Source organism: Dermochelys coriacea, chromosome 1 (genome assembly GCF_009764565.3).
Source record: "Dermochelys coriacea isolate rDerCor1 chromosome 1, rDerCor1.pri.v4, whole genome shotgun sequence".
In the NCBI taxonomy this organism is placed as follows: Eukaryota; Metazoa; Chordata; order Testudines; family Dermochelyidae; genus Dermochelys; species Dermochelys coriacea.
Window position 1 is genome coordinate 265,880,153 of NC_050068.2, and position 20,156 is coordinate 265,900,308.

The 20,156-nt window shown below is 42.0% G+C and overlaps 1 protein-coding gene across 2 annotated transcripts in view; it reads right to left on the reverse strand.

Annotated features, from left to right (window-relative positions):
- The window catches only part of UTP20 (UTP20 small subunit processome component), an 82,470-nt gene that overhangs the window by 46,810 nt on the left and 15,504 nt on the right, over positions 1-20,156 (reverse strand). For both annotated transcript variants that reach the window (XM_038400079.2, XM_043491437.1), the window contains exons 13-27: positions 19,846-20,001; positions 19,237-19,325; positions 16,584-16,689; positions 14,883-15,033; positions 14,582-14,644; positions 14,092-14,250; positions 12,273-12,349; positions 11,270-11,349; positions 10,304-10,547; positions 9,684-9,884; positions 7,864-7,954; positions 5,510-5,595; positions 4,654-4,779; positions 3,290-3,456; positions 2,383-2,591 (exon numbers count right to left, since the gene is read on the reverse strand). In XM_038400079.2, coding sequence (XP_038256007.1) covers positions 2,383-2,591; positions 3,290-3,456; positions 4,654-4,779; positions 5,510-5,595; positions 7,864-7,954; positions 9,684-9,884; positions 10,304-10,547; positions 11,270-11,349; positions 12,273-12,349; positions 14,092-14,250; positions 14,582-14,644; positions 14,883-15,033; positions 16,584-16,689; positions 19,237-19,325; positions 19,846-20,001 — 2,005 coding nt within the window. The remainder of the gene's footprint in view (positions 1-2,382; positions 2,592-3,289; positions 3,457-4,653; positions 4,780-5,509; positions 5,596-7,863; positions 7,955-9,683; positions 9,885-10,303; positions 10,548-11,269; positions 11,350-12,272; positions 12,350-14,091; positions 14,251-14,581; positions 14,645-14,882; positions 15,034-16,583; positions 16,690-19,236; positions 19,326-19,845; positions 20,002-20,156) is intronic.

Genomic DNA, 20,156 nt, shown 5'->3' on the forward strand with positions numbered 1-20,156 from the left:
ATTCTCCTAACCGTAGCATCCAAGATGTGTTCCAGTACCTTCATTCTATGCAACAGGAACTTTATCCTTCAACAGTTTACACATTCGAGGATGCTCCCCTGCTTATGTACTGGGACCAAGATAGACCTGCACCAATCTTTGGATATTCACATATCTCACCGTATGGCTTTAACCCAGGGTCAGCAAACTTCGGCACGCAGCCCATCAGGGTAATCCGCTGGTGGGCCGCAAGACATTTTGTTTACGTTGACCGTCCACAGGCTTGGCCCACCCGTAGCTCCCAGTGGCCACAGTTCACCATTCCCAGCCAATGGGAGCTGCGGGAAGCAGCAGCCAGCACATCCCCGTGGCCCGTGCCGCTTCCCGCAGCTCCCGTTGGCCTGCTCCCATGCCTGTGGACGGTCAATGTAAACAAAATGTCTCGCGACCCGCCAGCAGATTACCCTGATGGGCCACGTGCCAAAGGCTGTCGACCCCTGCTTTAACTGCTCTGCTCATCCATTTTATGCCTCTCTCGCACAGGACTTTCCCCAGGTCCGCCGTCACTTCGTCGGTCCCACCACCTTACTGTTCTTCATTATCTAGACTGCATTTCTCACCTCCATTGTGTCAGACTCAGGCATATTAGGATATTGGCAATTCTTCCAAAAAGGGGTTTGCTTTATTTAAGAGACTCTCGAAGCATTGCTTCCACCTCACCTTCATTCTTTCAGGTGTTACTAGCAGTCTCTCCTGGTCATCATTTACAAATGGTGCTGCAATACCATACTCCTTCCCTTTGCATCTGATTTTTGCAATGTTATAGATCTTTTGGCCAGCCAGATGTGGGTGGTTTACTAGCTCCGCATACAGGTCATCTATGGCACTTTCTTTGGCTTCAGTCACTGCCTGCTTAGCAGCTCACTTTGCTTCTTTGTATTCGCTTTCAATCACACTTGATGGGCTTATGTCTTTTTCTTTATGCACCATTTTCTTATTTCAGATCGCTACCTGCATTTCGTCGGTCCAACACAACTCCTCTCTTTCCCTTCATTTTCCCCAACTGTATTGTCCACACACCTCTTCTGCTGCTGCAATCCTCACTCTTTTGATGTGGTTCCACTCTTCTTCAGCCAATACCAAATCTGTTTCCAGGCACTTATCTTACTGCTTGTACAAACTTCTCTGCTGTCCTTCCCCTTAAGGTCCCGTGCTTTAATCTTGTTTCTTTTGAGCTTAGTTTCCTCCTTGTCTAATGCTCAACCACAATCTTTATCACAAGAGACAAGATTTTTGCTACTAAAAATTAGAATGATAGACGATAATTTTTGCACCAAATAAACTGAATCAGATTCCCCATCTACTCAAACAAGAGGAAGGAGATAGAGCATGCCCCTTGAGAAGAGGCCTATGTAAAGACATGGACAGATTCCATATTGAAAGTGAACAGTAGGAAACAGTAAACCTGTAACTGAGCTCAGAACTACAAAAGTAGATATTTAACTCTTTGGGCAATACCATCCTGCAATAAATGACTCTCAAACCCACAGGAATTTCTTGTAATAATTATCCAAGATAAACAGATTTCTAGCATCCTTCTCTGAACTCTTAACACCTCACTAGCTAATGAAGTGTTAAATTAAGTTTAACAAATGACAGCATGGCACCACAAATACCTCTCCAAGAGTTACTCAGTCACAACTGAAGGTGAGAGACAGCATTACTTGAATAACTTTACAGTACAAAAATGATTACTCTGGAGATAAATAAAATTACTTGTGTACTACTGTAAATTGGATTATGGACTGTAACTGCCCTAAAATTACCCCTCCCTTGTTGCTAGCTACTGCTACAGCACTTAGAGAAGCATGAGGTGAACCATGATATTAAGGCCAAAAAAAGAAACAGACAGAATTTTTCTTTACCTGTTTGAATTCAAGTCCAGAAAGGGTTCTAGTTGCCCCAAACAAACTCCTAGTTAGTGTGTGCACTTTTGTTTAATGAAATGTAATTGTTTTTTTTAAAAAAAATGTATTTGACATTCAAATTCTTGTTTGTATGAATTGTTACAAGCAATGTTTTAAAAAGCTTATTTTATTAAATACATTCAACACTGTGACTGACTGAAATGCCAACAATTTAACAGCATTTTAAACAACTGTTTAACAGCAATATACTCTTTCTATATAATCGCTGTGGCATTTTAAGACCAATGTTGCTGGCCTATATTTTTATCCATCTTTCTATTATTCACTGGTTTCTAAAGCTTTACTCCTTATTGGCATCAAGCGTAATTTGAACCAATAGAGTTGAGAAAAATATACATATATATATATACACATATATATATATATATATATACACACACACACACACACACACACACAGTACCATATTCCTTACCTTCTCTCTTTGTTGAAGGATGTGGGATACTGTTGCTGTCATACAAAGTAAAATCTGTAAAATCTCAGGTAAGTACTGAGTGATCAGATGGCCCATGTTTTTCAGTACAACCTCAAGGCTGTTGAACAGACTGTGCTGACGGCCTAGAGGCAGGACTTTAGATAAATCCAGTTCTGATATTGTTTGGAGTACTGCAACCTGGCAAGGTCCTACAGAAGGAAAGAGGACAGTGAAAATATATCATTTCATCTTTACCTTGGTAAGTAAGGACCCGATTTCAATGGTCCAAATGTCAATGTCTGAGGTTCGTCTCAATGTGAGAAAGGGTGGCAAAATCTGGCCCTAAATTACAAGATCTTTAAATGCTCCTAATTCAGCTTCTTACGTAAAATTAACAAACAGCCCCACCTGTCTATCATGGCTCTTATATGGCCCTCATTGCTGTAGTGTCGGAGTGCCTCACAATCAGTGTATGCACTTATCCTCATAATACCCCTGTGGCATTGTGCTCACCAGCCCTTCAGAGAGGAAGGACAACACAGTAGTTCGGATGCCAGCCTGGGACTCTGGCGTTCTGGGTTCAATTCCCTGCTCTGCCACAGATCTCCTGGGTGACCATGGGTAAGTCACTCAGTCTCTCAGTGCCTCAGTTCTGTAATAACGGTACAGGAATAATAGTACATTGTACAGCAGGGAAGGGAAACTGTGGCCAAGGACTCAGGGGAATCTTGACTCTTATTTTAAAAAAATAACCAGTGCCATTGGGTGCTTTAATTTATCCTGGGTACTTATATGGTCCTCATTTCCATAACATCTAAGCCCCTCACAGTCCTCAAAGTATTTATCCTCCCCCACCCGTGAGGTAGGGAAGAACTATTATCCCCAGTTTCTAATGGCAGAAGCATACCAGCACTGAAGTGCTTCACAGGTTCAAAGAGCAGGTCCAGGAACATTCTAATCTCTTCAGGCAGTGAGCCAGCAAGGAACCTCAGAACAATTGACATACGAGTGCCTGTTGCAGATTTGCCCTGAGTTCTGCTTCCAGTTTTGTTTCTCATCCGCCCATACAGAATTCTTCAAAAGCCAAACGAAAATCGTATTAGTGAGTTCTCCACTAGCTGCCTGTTTCTGAAGCATTGCAGGAGCAGTCTGGCTGGTTCACAATCTTTGTTTAGAAACTATAACCTGAACTACATGGCTTAACTAATGCTCCCCACTATTACCTCTGTTGCTGCTTGGCACCCAGTAGCATGAACAGAAACGGCGTGCTCTTGCTCCCAACAAGGTCACTGGAAATGTTGCAAGTGATCTGAATGGGAGCATGGCTTAAGTATGAATTAGCAAAGCATCGTTCTAGTATGGGGTGGGCAAACTTTTTGGCCCAAGGGCCACATCGGGGTTGCGAAAAGGTATGGAGGGCCGGGAAGCAAAGGCTGTGCCTCTGCAAACAGCCTGGCCCCTGCCCCCTATCTGCCCCCTCCCACTTCCCACCCCCCTCAGAACCCTCGACCCATCCAACCCCCCCTGCTCCTTGTCCCCTATCGCCCCCTCCCGGGACCCCCATTCCTAACTGCCCCCCCCGGACCCCACTACCTATCCAACCCCCCCTGCTCCCTGTCTCCTGACCGCTCCCCTCCACCCCCCCGAACCTCTGCCCCATCCAACTGCCCTCTGTCCCCTGACTGCCCCCTGCGACCTCCTGCCCCTTATCCAATCCTCCCCGTCCCCTTACCATGCCACTCAGAGCGGCAGGACAGGCTTTTTGGAAAGCCTGGGAGGTGGACGGGCGCAAACTGCGCGGCGGCGTAGCTGCAGAGGAGCGGGGACAGTGGGGGAGGGGCCAGGGGCTAGCCAGGATGATCCCACTGGCCGGATGTGGCCCACGGGCCGTAGTTTGCCCACCTCTGTGCTAGTATGAAGACAACGTTATAGCTGAGGAAGCACTTTCACTGTAAATCACTATTTCCATGTATTTATCAAACAACTAATACCCTGAGGGTGAAAATCTCTCAGATTTTTTCTTAGGCATTTAAGATGAACTTTTCTGGAAAATATGAGCTTAACTAATGCATTCAACAATACACCACACACAGCCCAAATGTATTCAAGAGAATATCATGTACAGTAATGAACGAGGAAGCCTTAGTTGCTGTGAGAGCCATAAGTTTGTATTGTCTCTTTAAAATATCAACCAGAGGCTGCATTATGCTTCTTTTATAGACATTGTTTTATTTTAATATGCAAAGTTTATGTAGTGTTTCACCCACGCACCTCATAAGAACAAGAACAAGATCTGGTCGGTGTTGCATTTTAACTATAGTGTTCTCCTCGGATATGCTGAAATGGACTATTTCTTCTTTAAAGCTCTTATCTTCCAGTAACCTTTGCAAGTTCTCCCTGCAAGTATTAAACACAGTTATTTTTGTTTAAAAAAAGATCTATGCAATTTATTCAAAGATCACATCCTTACCCTTTTAATAAAAGGGTAAGTAAATCAACTAGCTCAATACCACTGCATAGACCACTATTTATCATACAAGGTTCTGTAAAGGCTATCCAAGTGGGTGCAATAGTATTATGCTGACAGTTTTACCTAATGATTATAAAGAACTACAAAACTCCTTTACTGAAAAGAACACAATTGGCCACTACATACCATGGTGGGTCTGGAGGTTTGAAAAGGTTTGTTTTGTTTTGAGAAAGAGTTCAAATCTGATAGATAAAATATTTCAGTTTTTCCATTTCTGAACGAACATGGCCCTGCTGCACTCCTCCTTTAAAACAAAACAGCAATTCCTCTTCTCAGATATCTGCTTTTCAAGATGAGTCCAGGTTACCTTCTGTGACTGTATCTAGATCTCAGGCACAATGGCATGGAGGTGACAACCTCTTTTCTTCTTTATAGTCTACAAAAGCTTTTTCCATTTTAATTTAAATATAAATAGGAGAAGCTTTTTTTAATTCTGTCCATTTCCAAATTCAGATTTGGAATAGGATTATTATTTTTTCTTGGATTCAGAAAGTTGTGGATATTTCTCTTAGAAGCGGATGATGCCAAATATCATAAATATATGTTGATGTGATACTTAGTGATTTATCTATGTTGGAAGAATTTTAAAGCTCTTACTTGTATGGCAGCAGATGTGGATGCTTGTAAGTCATGATGCAGTCAAGGGCTACTTTTTGCACATTCTGGTCTTGATGGGACAACAGCTGAAGGTAACATTTTACGAGAAAAGAAAATTAGGAGAAAGCCCAAATAATATATACCTCTCCTTCTACCACTATATCAAGATGATTTATTCAAGAGAGAATTCAGCCCTTAAATTTGGGGGAAGGGGGGAAGTAATCATCTAACCTAAAGGGATCCACAATAAAGGGAATTTCATTTTAGAACGGTCATTTAAAAAAAAAAAAGACACCAAGCAGCAAATATTTCCTACCACTATACATCCAAGAGAGATAATTACAGAACACAAAAGTTACTTGTTTCTAAAAAACAAAAACAAAACAAAACCCAAAAAAACAGGATATCATTGCTGGTATTTGATGGCATAGGTGCTGGAACTAGAGATGCAGGGGGTGCAGCAGCACCCCCTGGCTTGAAGTGGTTTCCATCATATACAGGGTTTAGTTTGGTTCAATGGCTCTCAGAACCCTAACTGTACAAATTGTTCCAGCGCCCGTTTGATGGGTACAGCAATTAAACTACGCAATCATAAATTGTGTTTTAACAAGTTATTTTTAATAGAGTGTCTTTTGCAAGATCACTTTGGACCAGCATTGGTTCAGGCTGTGTGTCACACTAGGTAAAATAATGGATCAGCCAAACCATTCCAAAAGGTTTGCACCACATATATCCAAGTTACAAAAATGCACATAGAACATTAGACTTGTTAAAAAGAGAAATACAAGAGGAATAATCAAAAACTCATCAATAGCATTAAAGGGTGAATGGCCCCAGTAGCCAGGCTAACATTACCAAAAACCTCACCTTTCCCCCACCTAGTTCTTCAGTTTCATGATAAACAGCACATATCAGAATCCCCATTTTTGATGTGATCTGTTGTAACACCCCAGTATTCTGAAGGCATGGTATCAATCCAGTAGTTATGCTAGAGCACGGAGCTAACAAATAGCAGACCAGGTAAATGCCTGTTTTGCCATGTTTGGTTGTTCTGCACTCTTTAAAAATGTTGGTTAAATAAAATATTTTTAAAATGTACAAATCTGGTCAATATTTTCCTAAAAATCACAGAGAAGCAATCGAACCCACAGAGAGCAGCTCTTTTCTAAGCCAAGTTCAGAGGTTTACAGGAGCACAATGAATGCTAAAGCATTCCACTAGAGCAGAAGCTGGTGATCTGAGACAGGCTGGACACTGGGGAACTAAAGCAGTAACACAGAATGAATGGTTAGCTGGTATGTGCCGAATGATCATTCAAGACATACATTCACACATCCAAGTTAAGTTCACGTCTCACGCATGATCATTCAACACGTGTTGTTAAAGGAGACAAGATTTTGGCAATTCCTTTTGCAGAACACTTTTACAAAGACTTATTTCCACAAAAATCAAGTTGATAAACTCAGCTCGGTTTCCTGAGGGAGCACCCTTTAAATAGCATATCCTGGATTTACAGTTTTATAATTTCCCTTGAAAATTACTTTTCCCCTTCTCCCCATCTACATTTAGAAGGGGACTTTTAGGCAAGATAAGCCACACATGCTCCCCCTCTTTCCTCTCTCTTTGCACCTCTGGCTACCGCTTGCTGCCCGTTTACATTCAGTTTCAGCTTTGTGGTCTGCTATTACCGGCAAAACCCCTTTGCAGAGCCTGGGGAGGGATGGACACCATCAAACAATAAAAGTGAAGAAACTGAAAAATAAAGAGAAAGGCATTTTCCTCTCCAATTTCTTTCAGCTATCTGGCATGGTTTCTCAGGGTATGTGTATACTACATGCGCTACAGCAGCACAGCTTTGCCCACTGATGCTCCTCTACACCGATGAAAGAGATTTTCCTGTCAGTGCAGGTAATCCACCTCCCCGAGAGGCAGTGAGGCTGGCTTAACTACAGCACTCAAAGGGTGTGAATTTCTCACACCCCCTGAGCAACATAGTTAGGTCAATCTGAATTTTAAGTGTAGACCAGGGCTTAGACTAATGGTCATGACCAAGCTTTCTTTCTCCATGGCTAGATGGAAAGGGGATCCTGAAACTTTCCTTTGTACTCTGGGGCTACAATATAGAAAAGATCAAGAACTGCCAAGCTATGGTAACGTTAAGAGTCACTTTTAACATGGTGCAAAATTTTCAGATGGTGATATTCAAGTTGACAGTGTCCCTTTAAGACACAACTGCTGTACACTGCACTGCAACAGTCATTCTCTTTACAAAGAAGGACCCTTTGGCTTGGTGTTCAGATAAGACAGGAATGTATTTGTTTATTAAGCAATACAAAAATGTTAAGTATTATCACCTGATTGTACAACTCATTTAACTTTGGTTCCAGATACAGCGCACGGGGATTCGAAAACTTGGAGAAAACTTGCAAATGGGCTATTAGCTGCCTGAAACAAAAACAAAACACGCTTTTAACAATGAAACAGATACACACCCTGTGTTATTACCAATGGGCAGGAGAATGGTACCAAGATTCGGAGTTTCTGAATATCAGTATGTAGGACTACATTTACCAACAGGCTCAAATGGCAGTGGAAGGATTTGATTTATACCAGTGCAAAAAGAGCAGTAGGGGTAAACTGGACCTGGGGACGAGACTGCACCACCCAAGAACAGCCACATCTCCATTTGCTGGGGAAAGGGAGAAGTGGAGGGAGGAGGAAATCAACCGTGCCAAAAACGGTCAGGACTGGTCAAAAAGGTACACGTGCAGAACAGCAAGAGTCTATGCTGATTCAGTAGTTCCCTGCAGAGCTTCACACCAAAAAATTCTACTGAATCTGCTACATGATTTGAATTTCCTCCACCCTGTCTAACCCCAGCAAAGAGAGGTGCTTTAACCACTACCTGCCCTCCAAAGCCAGTACTATGGTTTCCGCTGAATGATGAAGTTGTGCACTCTGCATGTTACCAGGCACACACTAGTCTCTCACATCACGCCTAGCTCTTATTTTTCCATCATTTTCAAGGAGGAGTTTGCAATATACATTTTGTGAGAGCTTAAACTACAATGGTGCAAATCTGAAAGTATAATGAGGAGTCCATGGTCTAGAGGAAAAGCGTTCACTAAAGAATTCATTAACAACTAGCCAGTAAATCTTTTACACCTTAGTTATTGCTACCAGCATTTTAAAAGTTTCCATTTAGGAACAAGAACATTTTGAAGCGGAAGTTCAAATCTGGTGACAATCTGATTTTTGTAATTATTACTAATTCACAGATATGAACCACTCAGATTAGGGAACAGAACAAAATAACAGAACTGATAAAACACCTACAACTAAGCCAGAATATAGGCTAGAATTCGTGCAAGATGACATTTTTAAAGTTCTTTGTTGCTACAAATGTCATTCTCAAACAGGCAAAAATAGTTCATGTGAATCACCTAAAATGCGTATTTCACAGATATCAACCGGGTAAAAAGGCCATAATCAAGAAGTTTCAAACTGTGTTTTAAGACACAAGCCATAGACCATTTACTCACAAAATAACTTGATACTGTGGAACAATGATGTCACAATAGCAGATATTTATAGTAAGAAATACCAAAAAACCTGTCCAGTACAAGGACATCAGGGCCAAGATTTTCAAAAATGGGTGTCTAAAGCTAGACTCTGAAATCCATAATTGGGTGCCTACAATGATTTTCAAAATGGGCTGCACGCCCATCAGCTCCCACTGACTTTAAAAGAAAAGCAGACACACACACAGATGCAACAGTTATCCCCATCCCCACCCCAAACACTAACTTTGTTACTAACTTACAAATTTATTAGAGCATAAGCTTTCGTGGGCTATAGCCCACTTCTCTAATAAATTTGTTAGTCTCTAAGGTGCCACAAGTCCTCCTGTTCTTTTCGCTTTGTTATGATCACTGGGCTTATGTGCATCCCTTTCCCCTTCCTTTGTCTGTTCCAGTCTTTCATGAGATTGTGAGCTCTTTGTGAGCGGTGCCACAAGTCCTCCTGTTCTTTTTGTGGATACAGACCAACACGGCTGCTACTCTGAAACATAACAAAGCGAGTCACCCCATTCCTATGAAACTTTTTAAAACACCAAATGGTTAACGTTTGCATTTTACTTGCTCCCTGCCCCATCAAACAAAGCAAAACTCACTTTGCTGCAGCTCTTCTTGTTTTCTTTTTTTGCAACCCTTCAACCACCGGTTCGTCCATTCCCTCCACCTCCTCTTTCTCCTCCTCGGTAGCTCGGTGTATCTCTTCAGTGGGTTTTTCTTCCTCTTCTACTACACCACTGTTTTTCTTTCTAAGATCCTGGGTTGGAGCCACCAGAGAATCTGCTGGATAATACTCATTGCTATATTAAAAATAAAAATCGATCAATAGAACAGTATCTGCTGGCGGGAGGTTTATTTGAAGCTGTTCACAATTGGAAGTTCCAATTATCCACAGAGTTGTGCCTGGTGACACTGTACAGTTCAAGATCCCCGGTTCAAGCTCAATGCAGCAACCAATTGACAGCTTACATTTCAGGTTGCTTTTATTTTTTCCACTCTCTCTCTCTCTGGCATGAGCCATGTTTAACCAAAAGGAAGGACCAATTTCAATATAAAATCATACCACTCTATGGATTCAGAGGTCTCAGAAAATAAAATCCATTAAAAACAAAACAAAACAAAACCCACCCATCAGTTGTCTTATAGGGACCCTAGTAACTCTGCCTTCATTTATGACATTTCCAAGCAACATGTCTCATTGTTGAACATGGTCACTTACCTAATGAATCTCAAGAGAAGCGGGGAAAGCTCCCTTGACCTGGGCTCCACTCTGTCTGGAACCTTGGCCAATGCCTTCCAAAGCAGAAACCGGAAGTTTGCGTAATCTATCCGCTCACTGCAATCCGTTCTAAACCTCAGCTGCTCGAGATACAAGCTTCCCACATTTCCTTCTCGGATCTTCTCACTCTCTGCATCTGCAGTGCCTGCCTGCTCTTCACTCAGCTCATCTTGCAGCTCCCTCTCTATATTGGAAACAAACCACCATCCTCATTACCTCAAGAAATCTTCAAAGAGTTTATTCAGTAATTGCTGGTGGTAGGGTCAGTGCCCTGGAGTAAGTAACAGCAACCGTTTATATTAATGTTGGCCATCTACCTAGCAAATTCTGCTTAATATTGATCTGAAATTGCAACACAGGTTAGAAGGTACCCTAGGATGTTAGAACTTCAGCAAGGAGCCTAACTTTAAGCACATGTAGCCCCAATAAATGGCTGTCCTTGTGCCATACAGTGAAATCCAGTATTCACATTCAAGAGCAGGGTCAAGGAAAACAGATACATTTGGCAGAAATTCTACTGATTCCATGTTGAACAAGATGGGAGGAAGATTCTCTAGCGACTAGACATTATTGAAAATTCTCACAGACTCCTAGTGTCCCTCATCATCTTGGGCAGAGCCAGTCTAGGCACAAAACAAGCACTGCCTGGTGCCCCATACGCTAGGAGGACTCTGCAACTCATGGACTGTCCCTATTTACTTCATGGCAAGTAGGACAAGGGGGAGGCAACAATTCTGACAGATCTCCACTCAGGAAATGAGGCCAGAAAGGTAGAGGGGAAACTTACATCCTGATTTTTCCCTTTTTGCCAGTTTGGAGCATACCAGAGCATAAAGCCAGCCCTGTTCATGAACCACCCGGACCATAGTTAAGTTAGTGTCTAAACATCTACAAGACATGAATTACCAGCATAGACAGCCGCTTTCTCCAAGTGCTCATAATAGACTTTCCAGAACTGTTTATTCTCCATTTCGTTTGCATGAGATCTAACAATAAACAAAACAGTAATTAAGTAAAAAATTCCGTGTGATATTAGCCAGTTATACTGCTAGTATGTTTAAAGGCTTGGTGTCCAGCCCTAGTCTGCATGTATGAAGGCCAGACATTTCCTGTGTGCAGCTATAACATTTCTTTGCCTTCATCTGAAGATTCCAAAGGTTCATTGTTATCAGAATAGCCTGGTTATAGCATGTGAATACAAAGGGACCCTTTGGTACAGATGTTTTCACGTCTTTCAATATTGCCTATGCAATAACATAGCACTTAAACCCATCACAGAGTCAGCGAGGATTCACTCACTGACGATGCAGGTTATCATTTTCATGATTTCACTTCTCTAATGGGGAAAATGACACATAATATCACAGAACGTACAGACAAAAAGCTAAGTGGTCAAAATCCCAGCAATTCATCCTGAAAGCTGACATTGCAAACTCAGGGCTCAATCCAGTGCCCATTCAAATCAATGGAAGCTCTTCCATTGACTTAAGTAGGTTTTGCACCAGGCCCTTAGTGAGGGCAGGAAGGAGAGATGGACTGATTTATTATTTATATAACACCTATCACGTGATAGTCATAATAGTGTGAGATAAGGAGTTGGCTATCTTGGATTCGAGTCTGCTACCTTTGTGTCCCAACCCTCTATGTAATTTAACAATACTTTTGCCTATGAGTGGTCTTTAATATTTGTGCATCCCAAAACAAGTTAAAAAGTAACAGTCTATAAAGAGCAAGATTTACTTGACAGATCAGAGGCATTTCTATGGTACCTCATGTAAATGTTCATCATGCTTGAGCATATTTGCATTTATTTTTAGGGATGCGACATTTTTATTTCATTTTTTTAAAAGTCTGGGGGCAGCTGCAATACAACAGAACAGGCTCCCACAATCCACTAGCACATACTTACGTTATGAGCTCAACAACAGGATCCCAGAGAGGGCTGAAGTTAATGTAGAGCATTCCCAGTAAATACTGAAGAGGCACCTAAAGTGACACACAAGAAAACCTTGTTTTAAAAAGCTAACAATGATATTTAAAGTAGGTATAAAAACAGCTCCACTGATTGATGAACTGCAAGAAAAAGCAATGAAGTCAAAATCTCTCAGAATCAACACCAATAATTAAGACATTTAGGTTATTATTTGTACTTTGGTAGCACCAAGGCTACATTGTGCTAGGCACTATACAAACATATAAAACAAGGAGAATATTCCCTGCCCTGAAGAGCTTACACTGCATTAGACCCAGGGCCCCATCTGGATTGGGCTCCTCACTGAGCTAAGTGACATACAGACACACACACAATCCCTGCCCCAAGGAGTTATAACTCAAGGAGGAAAGTTATAAAAGCAGTTAAGTATCAGTAGTAATAAAAGTTAATATTTAGCTAGTACAGGAAAAATCCTGATCGTAGCAGCCTCGACAGTGTGAAGCCCACAGCAGCACAGTCAGATTCAGCCACCGTAGACAGATGTCCCTGCAATCTATAAGGCCTCAATCCTGCAATGAGCTCTAAGTAGGCAGACCCCTGAGCCCATGCAAAGCTCCAACGAGGTCCAGTGACACAGAGTTCATTGCCAGGTCCGGGGATAAATTGCTAACAGCTCATCCAAGCCCTTTGCATCACCTCCACCTGCTTTCTCCTCTCACTATCGCTACTCTTCACAGTCATGTTTAGCTCATTTATTGAAATACCATCACTTTTTTTCGGTTTCTGCCCCGGCTAGATATTGAGGCAAATATTGTTTAGTCAGTTCAGGATAAAAACACCCAACAACAAGACATGCTGATCATCAACTGGAGCCAAAGATATTTCCCAACTTAGTGCAATACTGCACATTTAAATGCATTATGGCACCATATACTTTCCTCTGAAACATCAAGCACTGGCCATTGGTGGAGAAAGGATGGGCTAGAGAGACCATTGCTCAGGTGGGACTTTCAAAAGCACACAAGTCATTGTCTTCTTTTGTGATGTCCAAGCCTAGATTGGCAATCCAACTGATTGCTTCCAGTGATGTGGAGTGGATAGCAGAGATACCACTGGAATGAGATGGTTTTGAGCACTGTTCTATAGTTTGATGTCTGTTTTTGGGAGTCAGCATTGCAGATGTTAATGAAGATGCTACCTATGCCGACGGGAGAGCTTCTCTACCTCCCAAGAGGTGGTAGCTATGGCAATGGGAGAAGCCCTCCTGTTAACACAGCCCTATCTACCCTGGGGGTCACGTCAGTATAACTATGTTACTCAGGAGTGTGGATTTTCCACATCGGAGCAACGTAGTTATACCAGCAGAAGTTTGTAGCACTTAATTCCCATGTATGGAGAAGGCAGGCACGTAATACCATGCAATGTGCGGATGTGGTTTAAAGTGACCCATATTTTCCACAGGAGCGAAAACCCACATGGTTCTTCGGTTGTGTGCTTGATGACGTTTGTTCGGGATGCTGATATCTTTCCACCTTGCTCTCCATTGATCTTCAGGGTAAAACCCTGCATCTTTGAGCTCTGGTGCTGAAAACCGAAGGGAGTTGGGAGCCAAATCCTAGTGACTAGCAATGAGAATTGAGCTCCTAACTCACTCATGATGATTAGTTTGTTTCTGGCCTGCATTTACGGAAGCCTTCACAAGTTACTGAAAAAACTCATGCTAAGTAAAATGCAAAATTTTCTTGCCTTAATAAAAGGAAACAATCCAGTGTATGTTCTGGCAGTAACGTCTCACCTCATGTAAAGGTCCATCTGGTACTGCAGACTGCACCACATCATGCCTCAGTTTCCTTAAATGAAGAAGTTTTTCTCTATAATCATTCACACTGGCTGGTACGAGTTCAGCTTGAAGTAATATGGCAAACACGGACTGAAGCTCTCCTGTTCCATCATCCTGAACAAACCAGTGAAATGCCTTTTGTTAGAGGATTCCTCTAGACAATTGTTTTGTCATAATTCTCTATTTAAAGGCAGAGCCTCAGCTGCTGTAAACTGACATAGCTCTACTGAACTCGATGGAGCTTCAGAGATTTCCACCGGCTGAGGATTGGGCCCAAAGTTACAGTCTGAAAAAACAAACCAGATATAAAGGGAGCCCACTTTAACTAAAGAACAGAGTCTAGCATGTGTAACTGGCAAATAAAGTCAGTGTCAAGAAAACCACTTATATTAACCCCCACACACCCCATGGCTTTGAAATGTTAAAGCAGCAATTGTAATACTACCTTGGTTGATGTAGGAAGCTGAGCCTCAAAATGATTTAAAATCCTTACTGTCAAGAGTCGGACCTATTAAAAGTGAAAGCATATTTTAGAGCTGTACTGCAAATGGTGAAAGGCCACTGAAAATGGGCACAATTTTAAAGAGACGAACGGCATTCATTCTTGCACATTTCACCTTTAGGCTTTCCTTATTCAGCTTATTTCAAAAACCGCAAGGACAACTTCCCGCTAGTTAAGAATTAATTTTTCCATTAAAACACAAATCAGCTTGCACATATTGGAAACAGTTAGAAAAGAAGATTACCTTGGAGATGCTGGAGGAAATATTTGTTTTCAGTTTATCAAACAAATCCATTAAGTTCTCATGGGAAAGAGAATCCAGGCAACCACACAAAGCCAACCTCGTATAATAGAGATCAGCCAGTAGCAAGGCTGATGGGTCTGAAGGAAAGATGCTGAAACAAAATATTTGTTTATTATTGTACAAGGTGAACCATGATAAAAAAAATTCTCATATGGGGGAACCCTCTTCCCTGAAATCAGGACAGCTAGCACATTTCACACCAGTAAGGCCTAAGTTATGTAGGGCAAAATGAGACGTGTGAGGGTCTTTCGTTTCCCTCTCTTCCTGTAATTGGACCTGCAGCTCTGTGGCTGGAAGGTTAAGCGTGTGCATGCAGAGACCCTGAATGAGCAGGGACCTGCACAGGGTGCTGTGAGGACAAAACCCATTAATGTCGGTCAAGCACTCAGATATAATGGTGATGGGGGCCCATATAAGTAGTAATGCTGCAAGTCCCAATCTGTTTTCTCTGGCTGGATTGGGAGAACTATGTTGGGAGATCATACAGATCTTAAACACTTTCTGTAGCTGCTCAGTTATTATTAGGGCCCTACCAAATTCATGGCCATGAAAAACGTGTCACGGACCGTGAAATCTGGTCTTTTGTGTGCTTTTACCCTATATTATACAGATTTCATGGGGAAGACCAGCATTTCTCAAATTGGGGGTCCTGACCCAAAAGGGAGTTGCAGAGGAGTCAAAAGGTTATTTTAGAGGGATCACGGTATTGTCACCCTTACTTCTGCACTGCCTCCCAGAGCTGGGTGGCCAGAGAGTGGCAGCTGTTGGCCAGGTGCCCAGCTCTGCATGCAGCGCCGCCACCAGCAGCAGCGCAGAAGTAAGGGTAGCAGTACCGCAAACTCCCTCCTCCACCCCACAATAACTTTGAAACCTCCCCCCGCCGCTCATTCCTTTTTGGGTCAGGACCCCTACAATTACAATACTGTGAAATTTCAGATTTAAATAGCTGAAATCATGAAATGTACTATTTTTGAAGTCCTACAACTATAAAATTGACCAAAATGGACCATGAATTTGGTAGGGCCCTAGTTATTATATATGTTAATTATTAGTTGAAGAGGGTTAATGGAGTAGTCAGTTTTCATAAGTGTTTATTAAAATGTGGAGGTCAAAAGCGAGGTGCTCCCTCTTACTGAGGGAGAGTACAAAATAATGTCTAAAATCAATATTTAAGGGGGGGAATGGAATCCTCCTAATACTATAGGAGAATCCTCTAGTCCACAACAAGAATTAAAATGTGATATTTATGTTTAGCCAAGACTATTTTCACTTTACTTTTTTTTGTAAGTAAAGCAAAACAAGATTGCCGGCTGCAATCCTGCAAGATAAAACCAACATTGTTGCATTCACACATTCAACAGCATCAAAACAGTTAATCTGCAGCTTTCAAACAATTCAAAGGAGCAGATTGTTATTATGGAGATAGGGCTATGAAGCGTACACCATACAGTACAGTAATCTGGCAGTGCCTGACAACATCCCTACCCTGGATGGCTAAAAACCTGAAGAAACATGCTGGTGTAAGACAACAAGAAATAAACAAAGCAAGTGTGTTTGTTTTGCTTAATAGTTTTTAAATAAAGGCAAAGTTATCTCTTCACTACATTAAGTGGAACACCAGAGAGTCAAGAGTTCCCTTACCTCACCAAGTTCTTCACACGTTCCACAGGTAACAAATGGAGAATTTCAGAAGATTCTGTTAAACTAAGTAGCGTGCTCACAGCTTGGCAGGCCACAAACAAGCTTCCTAGGGGCAGAGGGAATGGGAACAAACTGTGTAGTTATTCATTCACATTGAATTTCTGTTTGTAAAGTGCTTTGGGATCCTCAAATGAGAGGTGCCACAGAAGTGTACAGGATTATAATGTAATTTCACATGCTATAGCCCACAAATGACATTTTTATTTCTAACTGCAACAATTCAACATTCATCACCACCCACGATCTAAGTTTAGAGTAGAATTCTCCTCTGATCATCACGGCAGATCTCCATCTTGAAACCCTGCCATCCCTGAACATGCAGAATACCCAGTTCGTGTCTGTCTATGTGAAGTCTGGGCATATGAGGAGAGCAGTACTGAAATTAAGCTCTGCTGGATGGGTCTCAGAGAATTTTGCTCAACAAATGGTGCTTGGGAAACCAGAAAGAGCTGTCAAATGCACTACCGAAAGGAAAGGGGGGCAGAGGGGGGGACACGATAATTGCACAAGCATCCATATATCCTTGCACCTTGGAAATGCAGGGTGGGATCTGCAGACCCATCTACGTGAGTCAGAAGCTCAATTCCCACTAAAATTAATGGGACTAAGCTTTCATTTACCCAAGATAACTCTGAAAGTAGTTTCCTTTCTGCTCCCTTTCTTTAGAGTTAGAGAGTTTCTCTACAGCTCTCAGGTCCACTCTCATCATAATCAACACCTAACTGCAGCCAAAATCCTCTCAGTCAGGAATGGGGAAGAGCAGTTCCCATCAATGCCACTCCTAAATTGGCCAGAGGGTTCACTCCCTTCCTTCTTCTCTTACAGAAGAGTCACTGTCCCTATGCAAGGGACATCAAGGGAGACTTACAATGGCACAAAGGACAGTCAAGCAATCAACTCTTACAGAAAATGAACGGGAGCTGGGGAATCTAAATCCTTCTTGTGTCTCAGAAAATCTCCTCAATTTTGATTTGCTTTAATTCCCCAGCTACCTGGGGATTCTTTCTTACCATTAGTCTGTACAGGGAATTCCCTACTGAAATAAATGGGAAGCTCTCCATTTAAAAACAGAAACTGATGGCAGAATCACGCTTTTATATATCCATTTAGAACAGAGGTGGGCAAACTACAGCCTGCAGGACTGTCCTACCTGGCTCTTGAGCTCCTGGCCAGGGAGACTAGACCCCAGCCCCTCCCCTGCTGTCCCCCCTCCCCCGCAGCCTCAGCTCACTGTGCCGCCAACACTCTGGCCCGCTGCTCCTACCGGGCAGCGCGGTGGCATGGCTGGCTCCAGCCGGGCAGCAGGGCTGCGAGCTCCTGCTGCTCTGAGCGACATGGTAAGGGGGCGGGAGGGGGGGGGTTGGATAAGGGGCAGGAGGTTCCAGGGGGTGGTCAGGGGAAAGGGAGCAGGGGGCAGTTGGATGGCGTGGAGGTTCTAGTGGGGGGTGGTCAGAAGACAGGGAACAGGGTGGGGTTGGATAGGCATGGGAATCCCGGGGGGCCTGTCAGGAGGCAGGAAGTGGGAGGGGGCGGAAGCCAGGCTGTTTGGGGAGGCACAGCCTTCCCTACCCAGCCCTCCATACAATTTCTCAACCCTGATGTGGCCCTCAGACCAAAAAGTTTGCCCACCCCAATTTAGAAAGTTGGTTGTTTTTTCCCCCCTTAAAGTAATTACAATAGATTACAACAGCTGGATACCACATAGAAAAAAGGGGTTAGGAAGTATAGGGGATGTTCCTGACGCAGACTAAGCAATATTAGAAAAGAAAAGCAGAAGGTAGTACACTACTTTGGATATTTCTATGCAGATTGATAGTAAGTATAATGGATTTAATAGCCACTAAGAATACCTACCTCTTATATAGTCCTTTTCATCCATAGACCTCAAAGCCCTTTACTAAGGGAAGTTTGGATACTTTTTCATACTTCTCTAAGAAGCTGAATTTTTTAAAAACCACTCAGTGTTATCATTTTGATGCATATTTCCAATTAAATCATAAGATTTCTCTGGGCAAAGGTTATAGATAGGACTACCAATTTGTTAATATGTGAAGCTATAAATGTAGGCAAACTATTTAGTTTTAGAATTACTGTCAAGACCCAGGATGTTGAAAGAAAAATTCCAGATCTGGAGCCAAAGATTGTGAACGATGTAGTCAAAGAACACATGTAAAAGTGTATCCCTATCTTTTTGCTATAAGCTTGACTTTGATAGCCCAGCTTGGTTTAGTTTCCATTTCTTTTACTCCCTCTTCCTTTTCTTCACAATCTGTCTCTCAAATTCTATCTTTCTAAACATCTTGGTCACTCAGATTTTGAATCTATACTTTTGTGAGTTCCTTGTCCAATTACATGTCCCTGGCATGACATTTATTTCACCATCCTATTATTAGTATAGATGGCATTTGGTATATTATTTCCTGCATGTTATTTTTTCCATCTTGCCTTTTATGTTTCATTGTGCTGCTTATTAAATCAGGATACAATGCAGTTATTATTCATTGTTATGTCTTGGGTCTCTAGTATAATTGCAGAGTTGTGTCTTTTTATGTGCCAGTAAAAAGTTAATGAACAAGAGATGACTGTAACTGACCTTTGAGGAGCCTTCCTCTGTCAATAGCCAGGAAGAGAGATTCTATAAAACTTGTAACTGGTAGCAGGATTTTTTCCTTGTCTATTGGTCTGCCAAAAATAAAGGTACAAATGCTTATTTCTTTGTTAAAGTCAGACACTTGATAACATTGGATTCTCTCTCACATTTCTCTTATGTTAAATATAGATTTCAAACAAATTGATTATTAGTCCACTATTTTGCTAATCATTTCACCAATGATTACTTTCTAAGTCTTTCTTCCACAAAATGTAATTGCACTGACTGAGCATGCTCTCTTCCTAGGGACTGAAACAACAAAATTCTAAGGGCTCCGTTTCGTATCAGCAAATGTGACCTTCTGAACAGGAAAGCAGGAAACCTGCATTCTGTTACCAGCTCTGCCACAGACCTGCTGGGCAACCATGGGCAAGGTCACATCACGGCTCTGTGCCTCAGTTTCCCCTTTCGTACAAACAGGGTAACAATACTTTCCCTTTCCTTTGCAAAAGCTTTGAATGAAGAGCAATATGTGAAAAACATCAGACATGAGCTAAGTAGTATTATTATTCAGATACAAGACAACAGCAACAGAATGTTTAGCATCCTCACCTAACATGCGGAAGTACAACAAGGGCAGCCCAAGGGTGTGAAAGATCAATAATGTCTTCATTTTCTGGTAAGTGGATTAGAGACAGAATATGATCCAACACTGGCATTTGTTTCCTTTCTCCATTTCTCTTACTCATCTTCTGTCTTGTATTGGATCTAAAAATAAAACCAAGCTTAATCAGTAACCTAGTTTAACAACAGCAGTGGAACTTTTCTTCCTCTGATATTTAAAATTAAGTTGTCTCCTTTTAAGAAAAGGCTAAGCTTCACATTGACTTGGACAGTACACTTTTTGATGGGATCTTCACTAT